Genomic DNA, 20,088 nt, shown 5'->3' with positions numbered 1-20,088 from the left:
GTGATCAACCAACCCACTCACACACTCTCTCTCCCTCTCTCCCTTTCTCTCTCTCTCTCCCTCCCTCTTTCCCTACCCCCACTCTCTCCCTCTCCCCCTGTCTCCCCTCCTTTTACCCTCTGTCACAGGGAGCATCACGCCGCGGATCCGAACTCCTGAAACTGGGTCAGACGATGCCATCCGGAGCATCCTGGAGCAGGCCAAGAAGGAGATCCAGTCCCAGAGGGGAGGTGAGCGATAAGAAGACACAGAGAACGAGAAGTGCTTTCATCGACTTGTACTGTATCTGTACTGTCACCAATATGGACACAATGTAGACACAAAGTCATGAGAGAGTGAGATTTGCAATCAAAATGGGACAGGATTAGAAAAAACTCTTCACACTGACAGCTTTTTGCTCAGAATTTTGAGTTAGTTTTAAGTAAAAGAACTGCTTCGCCCGATGTCTCTCATTTGTTTCCTGTAATCAGACCATTTCTGTTCAAATTAGACAAAATAATGAATATGCTGCGCTTTATAAAACCTTCAGAGGTTTATTTTGTCCTGTATCGAGTAAGCCGTCGTGGGCTCTGTCCTTTTCCATAAGAACCAGTTTAAACTTGGTCAATTAGTAATTGTTTTGGTCAGTCTGTTTACATGAAATAAAGACCCTGTGAGATACTTATACAAAATAAAATCGACAGAGAGCTTGTCATGCTTTCACCTCTTAGTGAGTGAGTGAGTGAGTGCGTGCGTGAGTGATTGGCAAAGCGCAATACAAATGTAAGCCATTATTATAATAATTTCTGCACACTTAAAGGTGAACTATACAACATTTGTATAAAAAAAAGTTTCTATTAATTCTTATTTGACCTTTCAGTGACTTTATGGATGCTTGGGTGGTTAACATGGTGCCTTTACATACCATCCCGATCCCCGATCCCCGATCCCCGATCCCCGATCCCCGATCCCCGATCCCCGATCCCCGATCCCCGATCCCCGATCCCCGATCCCCATCCTTTTTTCCGGTTTTCACTGCTGATGGAACTGTCTCCATGGTTACATATACAGTCCATTCTGAAAACCTACCAGAAACCCTAAAAAACCTGAAATAAAATGGATCCTAGGATCCTGGATCATAGGAGCCACCGGGATGGAAAGTAAAGGCGCTAAGCTAACTACCCATTCAGCCGCTGGGTCACTGAAAGGTCAAATACACAATGATATAAACTTTTTTTTTTTACATAAAAGTTACATAGTGCACCTTTAAAGAAGATGTCTTTAGTTTCCTTTTAATATTTTACTATTGTTTACACTGATGTTTACAGATTGTGTTTAGAACAAATAAAAAGCACAACAATAAATTATAAAAACTGGCCTCATCAGTATTTGGGGTTCCTAGTATTTTCATATTGAACACTGAATGCAGTAACCTGAACACCCCCTCTCCTTTCAGACGGAAAGTCATCCCTGAACAGCCTGTCCAGCCGCAGCAGTAACGGAGCCGGCAGCAGTTCAGACGACACCATCAAGTCCATCCTGGAGCAGGCGCGCAGGGAGATGGAGGCGCAGCAGCATGCCCTGATGGAGATGGAGGTGTGCGGTCGAGCTCCAAGCATCGGGGCAGGGGCGCAGGTAGAGCGTCTTGGGCCCCCGGAGAGGTCCAGGATCACCCCGCTCCCGATCTCCATCAAACAAGAGGAGGGCGGCTGCGTCACAGTCTGCATGGCCAACTCCATCAGCAGCCCGCAGACGCCTCTCAGCGTCCTGTCGCCGGCCGCCTTCGTCCAGAACATCATTAAGAAAGTCAAGTCCGAAATCGGAGAGGCGGGCACGTACTTTGATCAGCACTGGTCCCAGGAGCGCGCTGCCCTGGGGCTCACGGGGGTCAGCTCCAGCAGACCCTTTAACTCGGTTTCTCCGTCTCTATCCTCCTCATCCTCGGGTCCCCCCGCGCTGCCCCGGCCCTGGCCCCGACTGGAGAATGGAGAGGCCCTGCACAACAGCGAAGAAGCGTCTGCTGCTGAGGATGAGCTTGTGCTGGGACGTCCCGTGGAGGTGATTTTGTGATTTAACTCGACTTAAACACAATAACTTCATATTAAGCCTAAGTTTTCAGAGGCATTAAAATAAATCGCTATAGAATTTGAAATACAGTGAGGTGTGAAGTCTGGTTTGGCGGTGTTGCTATTGTTTTTACAGTAAATTACACTTTTGCTCTGTTATATGCTTTATATTTTGTGGTTTTCTGACATAGTCATTTTTCTATTATGTGTTAGATGACGACCTCTTTTCATTGCTCTCCTTTTACCCTTGGTATCCCCTCTGTCTTGAAAAATGCACTCAGGCAATTTGGCTCATCAATTTGCCTGATTTGTTACACAAATTGCTGCTAGTTGGATATTCAGCAAACAAAGTAAAGGATTTTGAGAAGGAACACTGTTAAACGCTGTGTTGCATGTGTTGTGGCTGTCCCGTCAGGTGAAGGTGGAGTCGGACACCTCGGTCAGCGGGGAGTCCCCTGGTCCCGTTGCCGGGCGCCTGTCGTATTACCCGGCCTACATCCCACGCGCCCTCAAACCCACCGTGCCCCCCCTCACCCCGGAGCAGTACGAGATGTACATGTACCGCGAGGTGGACACCATCGAGCTCACGCGGCAGGTCAAAGAGAAACTGGCCAAAAACGGGATCTGCCAGAGGATCTTTGGAGAGAAGGTTAGACATGCAGCTCGCTATACTTAGACCTGCTCCTGCTGTCTGTGATGAATTACCCTATGCCTGAACAATGCAGGGAAAATATCTACATGTTATTTTACCGACAAGAATTGCAACTAGATTTGCAATGTATTACTCCCAGAAGTGAAAGGAGAATGTCGAACCCATTATGTCTACTTTTTTACTGTGTTTAAAATGAACTATTCATTAATCAAAACTCAACTGAAACAACTAAAACAGATAAGTATAAAAGACCAGATTTAATTGCAATGTGTCGGTTACAGAAAGTACAAACTGTATTTACAAGAAAAATGTCTCACCTTTAGAAGCCCTTGAAGCTTGATTATACAGCACCGGCATTTCTTTATTTTCAACACTATTTACATTGTGCGATTCTCATTGAAGACATTAAACGATGAACACATGGGATTACGTAGGAAAAACAAAAAAGGATGAAATAACTCAAAATATGTTTTAAATTCTTCAAAATTCCCACCCTTCATTCTTGGCATTTTCTCAATGATATAATGGTTTGGGAAGTGGAAACCATTTCTGGTGACGATATCGTGAAGCTCATTGAGACAAATGTCAAATTAAAACCAAAGCTATTTTGAAGAATCTATTTCAGCTTTGTTTGTTTAAAACATAATTCCATATGTGTTTACTCATAAATGAATGACTTTAGGGAGAATCTACAATGTAAAAAATAAAAAAATAAAAAAATACAACTTTTCCAAACTTTTGCCCGGCACTGTAGTAACCAGTGAAATCGAACAATTCGACATTTAGAAAACATAAATGAGCCTGATCTTTTTAGACAGACATATTATTTCACTTCAATGTGACATTTTAACAAGATCAATACAGTTCCAGTGTGTACTGTTTGTTCACCTCCATGAAAAATGCATTAGGGTCAGGGCTGTGTTTGGACTGACAGTGAGAGTATTCACTGTGTTCTGCTGCCATCTAGTGGAGGTCTTGCAGCATTTCTTAAGAATTGCTTGCTCTTCGTTTAAATTGACACACAACACAAAATCTCCATGATGGAAAAACATGTCCTGTTGTATGTTTAGTTGTATGCTAATTGCCAAATACAAAAGTCTGGCTCATTTAAATTTCTTACTTGTTCCCTGAATATTGAAAGCATGTACAATATTAACTTTTGATTTGTGATGTGCAGGTGCTGGGTCTGTCCCAAGGCAGTGTGAGTGACATGTTGTCCCGTCCCAAACCCTGGAGTAAACTGACGCAGAAAGGGAGAGAGCCCTTCATCCGGATGCAGCTCTGGCTCCTGGACCAGTTGGGACAGAGCCTCAACCCGCCCCCAAACCAGGGACACGCTCAGGGTCAGTGAGTTTAACTGAACTTTTGATTCAGCTGGTACAAGCCATTGTGACTCACTGGGTGGAATGTATTTAATGTTGAATATATTAAGAACGTCTTGGGTTTGATTCCTTGACTGACTGGGGTGTTCCTCTGTGCAGTTAGCATGTTGTACTTGTGTCTGTGTAAGTTTCTTTTTTACAATTTTACAAAGACAGGACAGAGATTAAAAGCACAATCTGCAGAAGATTATTCAAAATACGCTGATGTACTGTTACATTAAGCTCTTACTTAATCCTGTGCTGACAATCATTCTTTTCTCCCGTGCAGAGAAAAGCCCAGTGACTGCCCACTCCTCGCCCTCTCCTCCCCCCAGTCCGGACACCCACAGCCCCGTGGAGCCGGTGGGCCTTTCCCTGGAGAGCAGTAAGGAGAACCAGCAGCCCCCGGTGGCCCTGGGTCTCCCTCCTCTCCCTGACCACAGCCTCCTCCTCCAGCCGCCCTCCTCTGCCCCACTGGGCATCCATGAGCTGGTGGTGATGTCCCCTGAGCTCGACACCTACGCCATCACCAAGAAGGTCAAAGAAGTGCTCACCGACAACAACCTAGGTCAGTCAGGACGTCCTGCTATTTATCTGTCAGTTAATAATGTGGCAATAGACAACAGCAAAGAAAATATCCAAATTTGTAAATGTTCCTAATTTATTGTTTCACTAAACATTGCCAAGCCTATTAAACATTAAAATTTTAGGCTTATACATTGCGTGTAAATGCCATGAACTGCTTAGCTGGATGATATGGGATGGATTCCACGTCACACAAAAGGTTTTGTTACCCATGACCACTAGAGGTCAGCATTCAACATTATCACAACTTCTCATTGTTCAAAAACAGAGGTGGGTAGAGTAGCCAAAGTAAAAGTAACATTACTTTGAAATGATTTTACTCCAGTAAAAAGTAGTGACCCAACTAAACACTAAAAAAGTACTCCACCTGAACCGAGCACATTCCCTCCAGATTGGCATAATTTCAAATCTAAAACATTATTGAAAAAAAGGTTAAAATAGCGACAAAAATGAGATGAAAACAAGGATGAAAACGGAAACAAACAGGTGACAAAAAGTGATTAAATAGTAACAAAAAAGTGACAAAACAAGTGACAAAAAAGCGATAAAAATGTGACCTAAAAAGTGACAAAAATAAAAAAATATTGAAAAATGTGCCAACAACGTGGCAAAAACGCAAGGAAAAAGAACCGTTTTGACCCGTTTTGTAGGTCTTAGCTTTCAAATGAGGCGTCACGCTGGCCTATAGGCTGTAAATAGGTTCCAGTCCAGAAGCTTTTAGAAATGCCGAACTGAAGAAAATGTGCTCGGTGAAGGTGGGAGGTTAAAAATAAATATTTCTGAAGGAAAAGGTGCACAAAACACAAACTAGTACATGCTGTATATTTTACGTCGACATTAAGTTTTTGTAAGTTTAAAATGTATTCATAGTGGTAACTGTAGCTTTTTTTCACTCAAGTTAGAGTAAAGTTAGTTCATTACAATAAATAAATGTAACGGAGTACTACCCGCCTCTGTTAGAAACCCTCTAAATGTTTGACCTCTGAAAAGACAAGACAAGTCACACGCAGGTCTAAAAACATATTCACATGGTGTCCATTCACTTGTCTCCACAGGTCAGCGTCTGTTTGGAGAGACCATCCTGGGTTTGACTCAGGGCTCCGTGTCGGACCTGTTGTCCCGGCCCAAACCGTGGCACAAACTCAGCCTGAAGGGACGGGAGCCGTTCGTCCGGATGCAGCTGTGGCTCAACGACCCTCACAACGTGGACAAGCTCCGCGCCATGAAGAAGATGGAGAAGAAAGGTGCTCTATTTTGAACAGGATTTACATTACATTTGTTTTATTTTTGTACAGTAAAAAGCTGGTAAGCATGCTAGGGGTTAAAGGCTAATGAAATGTGTAAAGTTTGGATGTGGTTTGTGCTTATCTGCTTTAACACGCAGTATACTGTCAAAGAACAAAAAGCAGATACTGAATAAGCAGCATTTGGCGAGCAGGAATTAAAACCTCTGCTTTTCCTTTTGCCCCAGCCTACCTGAAGCGGCGGTACGGCCTCCTCAGCACTGGTTCGGACAGCGACTCCCCGACGGCCCGCTCCGAGTGCGTGAGTCCTGCCCTGGCCTCTCTGGACCTGTGCCCCTTCAGTCAGGCCAAGAAGCCCCGCGTGGTGCTGGGAGCGGAGGAGAAAGAGGCGCTGAAGAAGGCCTATCTGCTGGAGCCGTACCCGTCCCAAAACACCATCGAGATGTTGGCGGCGCAGCTCAACCTTAAAACCAACACCGTCATCAACTGGTTCCACAACTACAGGTCCAGGCTGTAATGACAATTTTACATATCAAAATACTTTTTTTTGTATTGCCTTCTGTGAGTCAAAAGGAAGAAATAGTTATAGCATTTTTCAATTCGTATATTGTATATTAGCGTATTCGTAGTAGAGATTGTCTAGTAGAGAGTCTATGCCCAAAACTCCCATGGGAAAGCTAGTTACAGAGCAGAGATATGATTAACTTTTTAAAATGTATGTTTTTTCTATGTGGGACTGCTTTTTATCCTTTGGTGTGTCTATAAGAGATATGAAGAGGGACATTACCAGTTATCAAGGCTGGGAATTTCAAAGTAAAATGAAATACAAAACAAGATAGGGAGGGCGTCAGTGTATGAAACACATAAGAACAATCAGGCGTTGTGTATAATGACAGCGTCAGAAGGTTGACTTCTCTTGCCTCTCTGACGAAAGGACCCGGGTTAGTTTTATATGGGCCAGATGGGGACTTTTTGTGTGGAGTTTGCATGCTCTGTCTTCCGGGTTATCTTTCCCTGCAACAATAATACAATAACTTTTCGGTCAGCGTAGTTTTTACTCTCATAGACAATTAATGAGTTAAAAACCGTAACATGCTACGACACCTGCAGTGGCGCTTATGGCCTCTCAGGGCATGAGTTACTTAGTACTGCTTCAATAAAATCTGTCAATTCTTTAAATCTCTACATGTTCCATCATCAACCATCTTTGACTATATGACGTCGCTGATGTCCAAGTTCATAACCTTATTTGTTTATGGTCTGTGTTTTATTGTTTAGGTCCCGGATGCGACGAGAGGTGCTAATGGAAGGTTTACAAGACAACGACACTGACCCCGAACGCCTGAGCTACTCCCCTCAGTCAGACGGAGAAGAGAGGCGACTCCCACACCCCTTGGGACGTCCCGCCAGCACCCTGCCCCACTTCAAACAAGAGGACAGAGACGAGGAGCGAGTCCAGTGTGTCTCTGCGGGAGTCCAGTTCCCACCGATAAAGACTGAAAGCGACGAATCGCTGGGCACGAGATTAACCGGTCAGAGGCAGGAAGATGTCCCGCTGAAAGCTACGAAATACGAAGGGGACGAATCCGGCAAGTCGCCCGTCGATCCGGTTAGCTTCAAGGCGTCGTCCGAACCGTCCCGTAGCAGCCTGGAAGTGTCCCTCAACTCGCCCTCTGCGGCCTCCTCTCCGGGCCTCATGATGTCCGTGTCCCCGGTCCCGTCCTCTTCTGCGCCGATCTCCCCGTCCATACCCAACCCGCCATCGACGAGCATGGACGGCAACCCGCCCTTTCCGAGCCCCAAACTGAACCGAAGCAGTCAGAGACGCAATGAGAAAATGGCTAACCTCAATAACATCATCCACAGGCTCGAGAGGGCGGCCAACAGGGAAGAAACGCTGGAATGGGAGTTTTGATTTTTAAACTGTACCTTGAAATAATGTTATCAAATACACGCTTCCACATAAAAACGTCTATCCTCCAAGACTCAAAACATGTAGGAAAAGGGATTTGCTGCTAAACATGGCTGAACAAAAACCCGAACATGAACTTAAAGAATTGACAGAAATGTTTATAATGTGTTTTGTTCCTTTTTTTTGGTTTTTTTTAAATATTGCTTTCTTCGTTTTCAAATATTTGTGGCGGCACTAGCTGTCGTGTTGGGACTATGTTGTGAAGACTTTTGCAGCTATGGTGTCATGAAATGTACACTGAAGTCCTGTAGATTGCCACTGGGTGAGATTAAAAAAAGACCCCTTCGTCTTAAGCCATTAAAAGCACTATATAAAACTATTTGAAAAGAGACACTGACCAAATTTGCTACTTTTTGAATAGTAATTTTTCAGATTTTGTCTGTAAGACTGGACAGTTTAGGTCAAGTAACATGACACCCTATTACTGACTGAGGGATAGTCCTTTAAGACTCTAAATATCCAACTTCTTGTATGTAAATTAGTTTCTTGGTGATATGTTTTGAACTCTTTGTATCTCACACGTATAAAAATGTGGTTGTACATGTTGTAGAGTTTGTCTGCAATAGCCTTCTCTAAAAAAAACTGATGTAGCATGGTACTCACCGGACCCTTTTATCCTCCTGTAGTTAGTCTCACGTGATAATATTTGAGCGATAAAAAAAAAAGATGAAGATAAAAAAATTACTTGCAAAAAAAAAAGAAAAAAAAAAGAAAATTGCAAAAAGAGGAAAGCGTAGAGTACTTGCGTGTGTTTTTCGTTTCTCCTTGGTCGTTTACAGTTTTTAGAGCAAACCCCCCCCCCTCTCCCGGTGCTGTCGCTGTAGGGAAGCAGGAGCACAGTTTACAAGTTTCTTTACCTCTCGGACCCTCTCTGAAGGCACTACGGGCCAAGACACACACCACTGGTTTACCTCAGATTCTGTTGACGCACTTCATGCAGACAAACCCATTACTCTTATATTATTATCGATATGCATAAACACAACCCATGTAATAACTGAATGGGGTAACACTCAACTAAACCCAAAACAGAAAACTTAAACAAAGAGCTTCAAAAGAACACAGACCTCCACCAAGGCATTCATTTTAGATATCTCGCAATTCACAACAGGTATTGCCAGACTTGACTTGAACCTATTATCTACAAGTTACAAGTTTCTATCACTTTGTACTGAATCTAACTGCAATCCACTCATGTGTTTGAGGTTGGACTGATTTTTTGTTTTTGTTTCTCTCTCTTTAGATAGGCCTAGAAGCTGCCACTCTAAATCATTTGCAAATAACAACTTTTTTCTGATGCGACACTTGTCAATCTTGGGGCCAACACAAGTTTGATTGCTTGTTATTTGTACAATTTTATAAACTCAACACGAAACACAAGCTTGGTGGAGGTTGAAAAGCCACGCATTTTGAGATTAGCGGCAACGGCTAATACGGTTAACAGTAGCTGTGAGTGCACTTTGTTAATAAAAGTAATTCATTCAGTGTTGTACTAGACAAAAGTATCTCTGTTTTGCAGGTCGGTCCAGGGCAGTGCAGTATACCCCTCATTTCTTGAAATAGCTCACACTCTAATAACACTTTCTACAACGACACAGACGTTTGCAGGTAACCCATATTATCTTATCTGACCACTTGTGTATCGTGTCCGTAGAAGTTTCTTTGTCATGCTTGCGAAGTTGTTCTTTATGTATTTTGCCTCGATTTTATACTCAGAACAGTTACCTAGATATTCAATACCTCGTGTATGAACTACTTACAGCACTTAGACTTTGATAATTGTGAGGAGAATTCTCAAATATCAACATTAACCTAACATAGTGTCCACAAGTCTTTGCCTTTCCTGTTTTCCTGTTATTGTTGAAGTCAGTAGTAACACTTGCACATGTCTACATAGTTCAGAAGACTTGGATTGTATTATGTAGAGCTATATATTACACAATTACTAAAATAATAATAATATCTTACATTCTTGGAACAAATTGTGCTGACTATATTGAAATAGAGTGTACAGATTTAATAACCAAACCCATTGAAGCCAGTTTAATGCCAGTCTGGCAGGCTCGCCCACGTTTTAGACCTTCTCTCAGGGTAGTCTTGCTTTTAAAAGCTTTACTGAAACAGTCTGCTCTCCTTGTTGGTGGTGACTATGACAAACATTATGTGGTGTATAAATGATATATTAAAGGGACTGTCAAAGTTGTGCGTAGGTTTGAGGCACAACTCGACTGTTTTTTGTCATTGATTAAAGAGACGTGTCAAAGTCCAGTGTTGGTCGAACCGAGACAGAAGAGGCTGATGGGTTTAGATCCGTAGACTTTGCTCTCTAAAAATACTCATTATGTTTTTCTTGGAGCCACTGAAGATTTTCTCTGATTTTTGTAAACCATCTTTGTGCATAATTTACTGTATGGTTAAAGAAGTGGCATTTCTTTTGTGGAGACCTCATTGTCTAATAATACTCAGTACATGGGACATTTGACTGAAGAAGAAATGTATTTATTCTGACATTTTCTCATGTAAAGTCACCTCATTGTTTTGCATGCGACGCCCTCAGAAGGAAACGTGTGTTTTGTGTTGTTCTTGCACAAACATTAATCAGCACTCAAGTCTTTACACCCTGCATGGTGCAGCTGATCCATTTGGCTCTCACAATATCACTATATTCTGAACAGTTTAAACCTGATCCCGTAAATCCTGAATATTTAAAGTACTGTTTTTGTGCCATATCAGAAGTCTCAGCATTGTCCCTCTGCACTAGTTTCTCCTGGTGCAGTGTGATCACTCTGTTGGGCTTTCGTTTCAAAGTGAAGCTTTTTTTCTAAGAAGAGCCCACACAAAAATGCTTTTTTTTTTTTTTTTAATTGACACAAGTCACTAAATTAATGTATTTGACCATTAAGCAATTTGAATGAATGCATAAATGTGAATTTCTGACGGAAGTTTATCACTGATCACAACATGTTTCCTTTACAAAGTCAGCTGTGACCCAATAAACTGTATCTTCGGCTAAAGATTTGTTTGGGGCCATTAAACATTGAACTATGGACAACAGTTTGCAAAGTGTCTTGGAAAAGAATTTGCATATGTAAGCCATCATTCAATACATAATTGTTTAAGACTCTGTTGTGTGGGGTTTTTATTTTTCACTTTTACAAAATGTGCATTTACAGAACAGAAAAAAAAAGACTTAGATCACTTAGTGTACTCAGTTACACTTACTCTAGTACATGTACATGTTTACCATATGGTACTTTTACTTCTAGAGATATATTATTTCGAAGTATCTGTACTCTTACTTGAGTACAAAAAATAGTTACTCGTTCTACTGTGAGTAGATCTTTTTAGTGGCAAAAGCTTCATATTGACACATAAATATTGATAATGTATGCCACTGGTGAATCGTAAATCAGACTTTTACAGCCAAACAGTAACTCACTTACTTTTTTACTCTTACTTGTGTAATTATTTTTGGTCACTACTTTTACTTATTTAGAGTCAAATGATTTCAAATAAAGTTACACTCACTTGAGTAGATTATGAGCTATTCTATCCACTTCTGCTTAGCAGTATTTAACGCCATTAGTCTTGTTTATTGATGGCGTTAAATTATGTGGAAAGGAGCGCTACTGCTGATTAATATAGTGTACATAGTCTAAATAAAGCTGTTTCTATGCAAAATTATCCATCGATGTTTGAATCCTCATGTCAACAGCTTTGGAATCAAAAACAGCCCCTTGTTTTGAAATATTTGAGAGGATTAAGGATTTGTTTACGGCGTGCCCAGTGCTGTGTACCTACGGTCTATAGTAGCTAGCTACAGTGTTGTTTACATGCCTGTACCACGTGGTGTCCCACCCCTCCCCCGCCCACAGAGCGACCAAACTATGTAAACGCCGTAACGTCACACGTCACGCTGGCGTTACGTTGGTGTCGGGCTGGAGACTCGCGGCGGCGATGGCGACGGATCGGTGTTGCAAAGGGACGCAGTGAAGCTGGATATGACTTATCTTTATTTGGTCCACGTTTGTTTGCTGCTCGATAACTGCACGGACTGTGGATGAATCGCCGGTTCGGAGCTTTCGTCTTGTCTTTTCCGGGTGAGTGTACCGCCAGTGGAGTCCTCTGCTCGGTGTGTTTTGACAGAGGCCTCGGCTGTGGGGTCCGCCCTCCATCTTCATAACAACAAAAACAGAAGCGGAGAGCTACTAGCTAGTGTTAGCCTGTACCGCTCCTCCCTGCGCGCACGGCTTCTATTACAATATAACCTTCTATTCAACTTTTATTCATTTAAACTTGCACTGTTTGTGATAACGTTGTGAAGAAGTAACATTTGGTAACCCTAGAATATCCACCATGAGTAAAGCGAAGAACCAGTTAGCATATTAGCATGATTGGATTTTTGAATTAGCTGCAAAAATAGACACGTCTTCAAAAAGGATGAGTGCGAAATAGAGTTTTCTACTGATGTGGTGACAAATGCTTTATAGATATCAAATCTAAATGATCGTTTTATGAAATCAGTCACCGATTGTATCTTATTTCTTCGTTGCCATGTTTTATGCCGTTTCTAGCAGTCAGTCTGTTTATTGCATGGGTAAATTAAAATTACACTAATGAAGTACTACTTACGATGACACGCAAAGCAGAATTGTTTGTATTTTTATGCAGGGATAGACAAGAAGTAAGGGTTAAAAACAGGTTATACATTTGTGTCTCTTCAAATTAGCAATTTACTTCAAGGTCTTATGTCTCATATGAATACTCACAATGTGTACTTATCAAAACAAACAAGTGTGCTTATATTCTCTTGTGCCAAAACAATATTTTGATAGAATTTGACCTGGACGTTGTTTGGATTAAGTATAACTACTTGTTGCCTACAGCTACATTTCAATTTACTCCCAATTTCAAAACACAATTGCTTAAAACTGTTGCACATGTAAATAATCCTGTTGTTTAACACAGGATAAAAATGTCATGACGGGTGCCTAATGTGGCCTGTTTTCAGTTTGTTTACTTTCTGCAACTCCACCTTCAGGGCTGTAACTTGAATCACATAGTGTCTAATGCAGCAGGTCTTTAAAGCATCAAAAGTACACGTTGGGCTGTTTGTTTTAGCCCGTGATGCAGGTATCCTATCACGGGATAGGAGTAACGTTAAGGCTCTAAGGGGCTTAGCTCTCCCTCTCTGAGCCAGGGCCCAGGGTTAGAGCTCGGTGGTAAACACTGTGTGCCGCAGATAGACTTTATCAGGTCTGGGCAGCCGTCACTGAGACTGCTCTGTCTACACTCAGAGTCAAGTAATGCGCTCCACGCCTCTCTGTGACCCGCGCTGACACAGGTGTAAAGGCATTTCCTCTACAGAGGCTTCTAAAGCATTGGTTGCAAACTGTTCCGATTCTCCCAATGGTCACAGTTTTATCCCTGATAGTTTTTGTCCCTTTACTGACTTATTTGCCTTCTACTGCTACTACAACATCACTCTTTATGACACGCTTTACTTGCGATTTAGATAAGATGAGTTTTCAAGCAAGTCATTTAAAAAGTCGGGAATGCCACAGAGCTCACACATAATTTCTTTCGTATGCAAACTTGAGAGGGCCTGACCTCTGACCCTGTGCTTCTCAAATGCATTCAGTCTTTTCTGCCCGAAACACATCAACAAGAACACAATATCATTTTGATTAGAGCTGACGGCACTTAATGACATCTATGCTTTAATAATGCATTTAAGTTAGGTATTTTTCTAGTTTAGACATAATTTATTCCTGTTTAGATCTATTTTAGACCCTTTTTGACCGTTCTTTGTTCTGATTTCTTCTTGACCGAGGCCTGGTGATACTTTACTACATGTTAAAAGTTTGAGAACCCACTGGACTGAGAGTTAAAGCCGCTGTACAGGAGACTGCTCTGACTTCAGCTTCGTGGGTTCGAGTCCTGACCAGCCAGTTCTGCCAATTATAGTCTCTTCACCATGTGCTGTTCAATAGACACTAAAATAAATACAATCTAATCACAATCAGGAACAAAGCAAACTGAACATTTACCCAATGAATTGCCACGTTTTGCACCGAGCAGTTTCATCATTTGTTTAGGAATTAAAGTTCTCACACCAGTTATTCAACTCTCCGGGTTCTCCACTGTTGATAAACAAACTCTGAGTCACAGTCTGTAAGGAAGAGCCGACCCCGCTCTTGTGTGGACTGTGTCTGTGGTTGGGTCCTGCTCCACTGACCTGCCGGGATCAGGTTACCGTGGCGACCTCTGGGCCTGTTATTGGGCTGTGCTGTTGCTTCGGAGCTCCTCTGGGATAGGCCTGCTGCTTCAGAGTCTTTTAAGGCCAGAGTTTAGGCCCGGGCTGAGGTCTCTGCGTGTGTGTTTCCCCTTCACCTGAGACGAATACCTTTCTAACCATCAATGCGAAGTCAGTTGCATGGTGAACGTTTACCTAAGTATATAAGTAGCTAATGATAAAAAGAGCTATACACACTTAAAAGTACACAAATACTTTAGGGCTGCTCAACTAAAAAACATCAATTGTAAATCTAATCGCAATACTTGTCAGAAAATTGGATTGCAGATATTTTCTTTCCAAAATTGCGCAGCCCTAATCTCCAAGTCGATCTCTTATCTTCTCCAAAAAACGTCTGCAGAAACTTATTCCTGATTGATTACTGTTCCCCAAATATTTATCTTAACTTCAAAGCAGCACAAGCACGATAAGTTTGTTGCTCCTCCTCCTGATGAATTAGCGGCTCCTTCCTTGAGTTTAGGACCTGTATCTGTAGCTCACATGGAAACCGCTGTGACCGAAACGCAGATCTATATTTGCCTCTAAATCAAAAGCCCTTCTGTCGCTCTGAAGCGGTCGGTTGTTCGGAAATGTACCCGTTTGTTTGTTTGCGAGTAAACAGCACTCTTTTGGGGAGGTCATTATTTATGTGTCACGCGTTTGTTTTTGCAGATTTCATGTCTGACTTGTGAGCGGCCGCACAGAAACCACCTCAGGACTCCAGCTTCCAGCACTGAGCGTCTACGGTGAGAGAGAATTCAGTCACTTGTGATGATCCGTTTATATTGCATTAAGCTTTGGCAGTTTCCCGTGTCAGATGCCATTTTGTATAAGTTTAGCGGCTAACTCCAGCGTAAAGAAGTTCTACGCTCAAACAGGCCCATATCCACACAACACCTCCGTTATTGGTCAGCTCTGTCACGCTCTGAGTGAGTTGTCAGATAAAGCAAAACATATAATTTAGGAAAAGCTGTCTTTCTACATCCAAACTATGCCTTTTTAGAACTTAAACTATTAAGATTATGTTTCTTACAGCATTATGCATTATATGGTCATTCATTCATTCACTCATTGGTCGAGCATAACTGTGCTGTAAAAAAGTTTTTAAGTGCCGTCAGTTCCTTCACAGTGTCCCAACGCTGGGTTTGTTTTTGAGCTGTCAGAAATGAGGAAATACTACTTCCTCCCCCACTTCCTGTTTAGTACAGCTGTAAAGTGACTTTAAATAACTTGAGACGCCTCGTCATTGTCATTTTGGTCGGCCGCGTTTCACAATGATCGAGCAGAGAAACATCAGTTTGTCTTTCAATCCTGCTAACCCTGTTGTTTAAACTGCTACACATGTGTTCATCAATGTTTATATATATATATTTCATTTGAATGATGTTTATACGGTTAATCTAATTGATGCATCAATATTGATCCATAACAATGCATGATTTTCTGGGGGGGAAACTTATATTAATTGGCTAAACTGAACCCTCTGCCAGCCTGGTTAATATATAATCATTAGTCATAGAGTTTTTTATGGATTGATAGTGATACACTATGTAATCCCACAATGACCTGCCCTACTTTTGGTTCCAATGGGACCAAAGGTTACTCAGTGATGCACTGATTAGTCTGTCGGCAAAACATGCTATTAGAGGTGGGCAATTTACTGTATGTCGTCTACAAGATAACATCAAAATTGCTGTTTGGAAGATGTGAACATTTAAATGATAGAGTTCATCTCCAATATCAAGAGTTGTGGGGAAAGTGAAAAAAGAGGAATAAGTGGAGGTAAACATTTTAAAAATAATAATGAAAAAAAAAGTGGGATTAAAAATTGTAAATAAATGAGGGGAAAAAAATGTTGGGGAAATAGAAAAACATTTTGTCTTTTTGTAATCTGTTCACACTTCATCACCGTTATCAAGAAAGTCCTACAAGCCATCACAGCGTAACCACAGTCGTTATTGAACACTATAGACATTTTAGGGGATACTAGCAAACCTCGTCATCGACTAATATGATCTAAAAACACTATAAAAAGTAGAGAAAAGAGTTGATTCCCAAGACGAACTCTATTGGCAGTTCACATCATCTGAAAGCCATGAATAATCTTGCCATTTTTTGTCCACAGATTGGTCCAGGTCGGAGTTCGTCTTCGGGTGACTACGCTCCTTCCCAGGGCCATGGTAAACCTCCTCCATGATTTGACCTTTGTGCTGAGCGTCTGGTTTGTCATCAGCCTCACTGGAAACTCTCTTATTGATTTCCTGTTGTGATCTGTGCTGTCGGGGCAGGAAGCACATGACCCGGTGTCAAAGGCCAAAAAGCTTTCTCTCTCTGTCAGTGCAGACTTTGTCCTGATGTAACGCTGCACAAATCCATGTCTGATCATTGTCCCGTTCAATGGGCCGCCACGCCTGGACTCACATATCTGTGTCCACAAATAGGCCGACGGACACTGGTGCTGAGCCAGACATTCACCGCCTTTGTGTGACTTCAGCTGCACAGTCCAGCACCGGGCTTAGATCCAACACCGACTCTGGTGTGCATTTTATGGCCGATACCACAGATTCTGTAAGTATTGGCAAGTACCTAAACCAGTTCACCAATCTAATACCGTGTGGTGTTTTTGTGAAAGAGAAACCCACCGATGCAAGCTGGTACTTTGAAGTCCAAATACAGCTTTGGCTCCGACTTGTTCGAGAACCACAACGTAGAATTCTGAATTCTGTTGCCGTTCTCTTGAAGTAGCTTTCGAAGCATTGGGATTCTGTTGTCATTTTGTTAAAAATCTGCTCGACTTGCTTTTGGCTCGTTAAAGATTGACTTTCCGAGGGCATGAATAGTAAAGTAAACATTTTGATGTCCTTCAGAAGCTCATGAGTTTTACGCATTTCTCATTGTTGCCATGGTTTCCTCCTTGCCTCGTTTTCTCTTGGCAAGATACTTCAAATCTAAAATACGAGTTAAAATTACTGACCGGTTTTCAGTCAGTGATCACAATAACTCATTCAGTGGAGAATTTGCTGCTTTTGCCAAGAAGACCTCCGTCCGTCACATGGGCCAGGGACAAATGATTTACTGAACGCGACGCTGTGGTGGAAAACCAGCTCCGATTTACAGTGAAGGGAAATGTAGTGAAATAAAAATCATGCTGTCTGTTTAACATTAACTATCATCATCCGGTGTCGGGCACAAACTTCAGAAAGTGGTTTAGAAAGGTCATAATAACTCATAAAATAATTCAACTCACATGCAGTAACTTTATTTCCAGTTTATTCATTTTTGGACGGCACAAAAACACGATCATGAACATGCCAGCGCTTGTGGACATCTACAAAGGCATGATGTTTCAGATGAGAAAAGAAAAGGCCAGAGTAAAGTTTGGCCACCCTACAGAGTTAAACACTTTCTAGGCATATTGAGGGATTATTGATCTCTCTCCCAAACAAAAGTCTTCCAGAACTGAGAGAGTTCTGGGCTGCCTTTCACGCCCTGCTCATTGAAGGGTCCATCCACAGATCTGCAGTGATGTTCAGGTCAGGAGACTGTGAAGTCCAACCTTCAAACTGCACCTCTTGATGTTGTCCATTGCGGTTTTTACGATCATTACCCATTTCTAGAAGCCATCTTTTTATCTTCAGCTTCTGCACAGATGTTTTTTGATAAAGAGTGCAAAAGCCCAACCGTGCCATTGAAGACTACCAACATTGTTTCTTGGTGAAATCTTCCTATTTCCCTTTTCCAAACCCCTGTATTCCCTCCTCTGATCCTCATCGGCTCCAGTGGACCTCATATTTCCGCAGCACTTTTGCCCTTGAGTCAAACCCCGGCTCCTGTCTCCATACCTCACATTCTGCACGAGCGAGACGCCGTCCGTGCTGCATGAGGACAACCTCAAATATTTAGCTGGTATGTGGTGCGTTTACTGCCCACTGCAAGGGGAGTTAAAAGCATGTAAGTGAAGCCTGAATTAGATTAGAAACTCCCCACAGATACCACAGCGGTTACTCAGGTATGCGGCGTTATTTACACTTGGCTTGTCATGTACGCACTTATTGTAGCCGACAAGTACGATAATGTTAAGTGCAGTGCTGAAAGAAGCGCCGCTCCATAAAGTGCTCGGATACAGCTATTATCCATAACTGATAGAAAACAGTTTGGATAATTTGATGGGCATGTGCTGAAGTCGGCTAAATAATTTCACTAAGCTTACTGTTTTCTGTCTGCTTCTGACTGAGTGCTATCAGTGCAAAAAATAAAGCTGAACAATGCCTTTAGGGCACGGCGTGCAGAGCTGGAGTTGCTGAATGCTGCTCTTCTTTTACTGATCACTCCCTGTGAACTTGTAAATGAACTTTAAATCTGCTCATTCTCAAACTCGTATTAACATTTCTTAGTCAAATCCCTCTGAAATAACGTACAGATTTAACTTCTGTTGAGCTCAGCTTACACACGGGGCTTGACATCAGCAGTAACTCGAACCAAGGTTTGTACCAGGTTCATGATTGGGCAACTTTTTCAGTGTTTCTGTGGGTGAAAAAACTGACCACAGGGTTTGGCAGGACATGTACAATATGCTATAGCTGATTTTGAAAGACAGAACCTCAAAATCCGCCCTAGGAACTTAAAGCAGTGAAAATAAGGAACGTTCACACATTGTATGTCTGCCGGGTTTGGGTTCATAGCCTGAAGCTTTTGGCGAGTTTTGCTGCTGATACATGGTATCCCTGAACTGGCAAAGCATTGTAAGGTTTATATTTTGGCTTGCAACGCTTTTGCTGTCACCTGGCACTTTTTTTACATTTCAAGTCCCAAATTCAAGATTTCTTCTCCTTAGCTTTAGTGCACTGTACAATTTAAAGGTGCATTATGCAACTTTTTATAGAAAAAAAGTTGATATTAGTGTGTATGACCTTTCAGTGACCCAGTGGCTGCATGGTTAGCATCCCAGCTGTACTTTCCACCCCAGTGGCCTCTATGATGCTCCTGGATCAATCGTTTTGGGTTTCTGGCAGTTTCTGTTTTTTACTGATGGATCTGTGTCCATGGTTACGCATACATTCCCTCTAGAAAACCTACCAGAAACCCTAAACAAAAAACTGAAATAAAATTGGTCCTGGAGCATCTTAGCTTGGTGCCTTTGCTTTCCATCACTGTTGCCTCTAACCCTACAGCTGTTGGACAAATAGGTCAAATACACACTAATATAAACTTTTTTTGTCCTCATAAACAGTGTGCACCTTTAAGTATGCAATAAGAAAAGTTGTCCTTTTAACCATTGGCTTATACCATGATAAATATTATGTCCAAAACCTCACACCAAATTTAAGTGTGGCTTGTGTAAAAAAAAACACTACTGTAATCGGCTGGTGCAGTACAGTATTATTGACACTGCCCAATATATCACTACAGCTGCATATAGGCCTCAAACAGTGCACACTATGTCCATAGAACAGGATGAGGTCATGAGCTATAAGGCAGATCACATGTTGCTCATGCCGCTCGGATGGTGCACGGTGTTCCCTGTGTAATATAAGATTTAATGATGTCAGGCACATAGGGACACGTTCACAGATATGATCAACATTTCCCTTTTCACACGGAAGAGCACACAGCAGCCTATGGGCTCTACATTTTTATAGTACTATCACCAGAGACTCACTCTTTGTCCTCATTAGATAAAAGTACCTGGAATTATTATATTAATTATTACTTTCACACAATAAACATAAAAATTGTTGATAAACTTTCTTAACACGTTGGCATTGGCATGAGTTTTCGCAAATGTCTTACCAGTCAAATATTCTGGGTCTTATCTTTAATGAGCATTTTGAATTCAAAATCAGACTTCTTGCATTGATTTGGTCATTATGATGTACAACTTAACTCGTATTATTTCTCTAAGCCATTACTTTGTCGTAGCGCTCCTTCACACAC

At 41.9% G+C, this 20,088-nt stretch overlaps 2 protein-coding genes across 4 annotated transcripts in view; both read left to right on the top strand.

Annotated features, from left to right (window-relative positions):
• Positions 1-10,903, top strand: part of cux2b (cut-like homeobox 2b) — a 199,858-nt gene extending 188,955 nt beyond the window's left edge. For 2 of the 3 annotated variants that reach the window (XM_079566853.1, XM_079566855.1), the window contains exons 16-23: positions 129-230; positions 1,436-2,037; positions 2,461-2,694; positions 3,875-4,040; positions 4,348-4,626; positions 5,699-5,887; positions 6,115-6,400; positions 7,166-10,903. In XM_079566853.1, the coding sequence (XP_079422979.1) occupies positions 129-230; positions 1,436-2,037; positions 2,461-2,694; positions 3,875-4,040; positions 4,348-4,626; positions 5,699-5,887; positions 6,115-6,400; positions 7,166-7,802 (2,495 nt within the window). In that variant the 3' untranslated portion in view covers positions 7,803-10,903. The remainder of the gene's footprint in view (positions 1-128; positions 231-1,435; positions 2,038-2,460; positions 2,695-3,874; positions 4,041-4,347; positions 4,627-5,698; positions 5,888-6,114; positions 6,401-7,165) is intronic. The other variant, XM_079566854.1, reaches the window with a different exon arrangement.
• Positions 10,904-11,715: 812 nt separating this feature from the next.
• Positions 11,716-20,088, top strand: part of mtmr3 (myotubularin related protein 3) — a 30,549-nt gene continuing 22,176 nt past the window's right edge. The window contains exons 1-3 of the mRNA XM_079567014.1: positions 11,716-11,959; positions 14,827-14,900; positions 16,280-16,334. Of these exons, the coding sequence (XP_079423140.1) occupies positions 16,332-16,334 (3 nt within the window). The 5' untranslated portion in view covers positions 11,716-11,959; positions 14,827-14,900; positions 16,280-16,331. The remainder of the gene's footprint in view (positions 11,960-14,826; positions 14,901-16,279; positions 16,335-20,088) is intronic.

The sequence above is a fragment of the Gobius niger genome (genome assembly GCF_951799975.1).
Source record: "Gobius niger genome assembly, chromosome: 1".
NCBI classification, from domain to species: Eukaryota; Metazoa; Chordata; class Actinopteri; order Gobiiformes; family Gobiidae; genus Gobius; species Gobius niger.
Note: the sequence above shows the minus strand (reverse complement) of the source record. Positions and strands in the feature narration are given on the sequence as shown.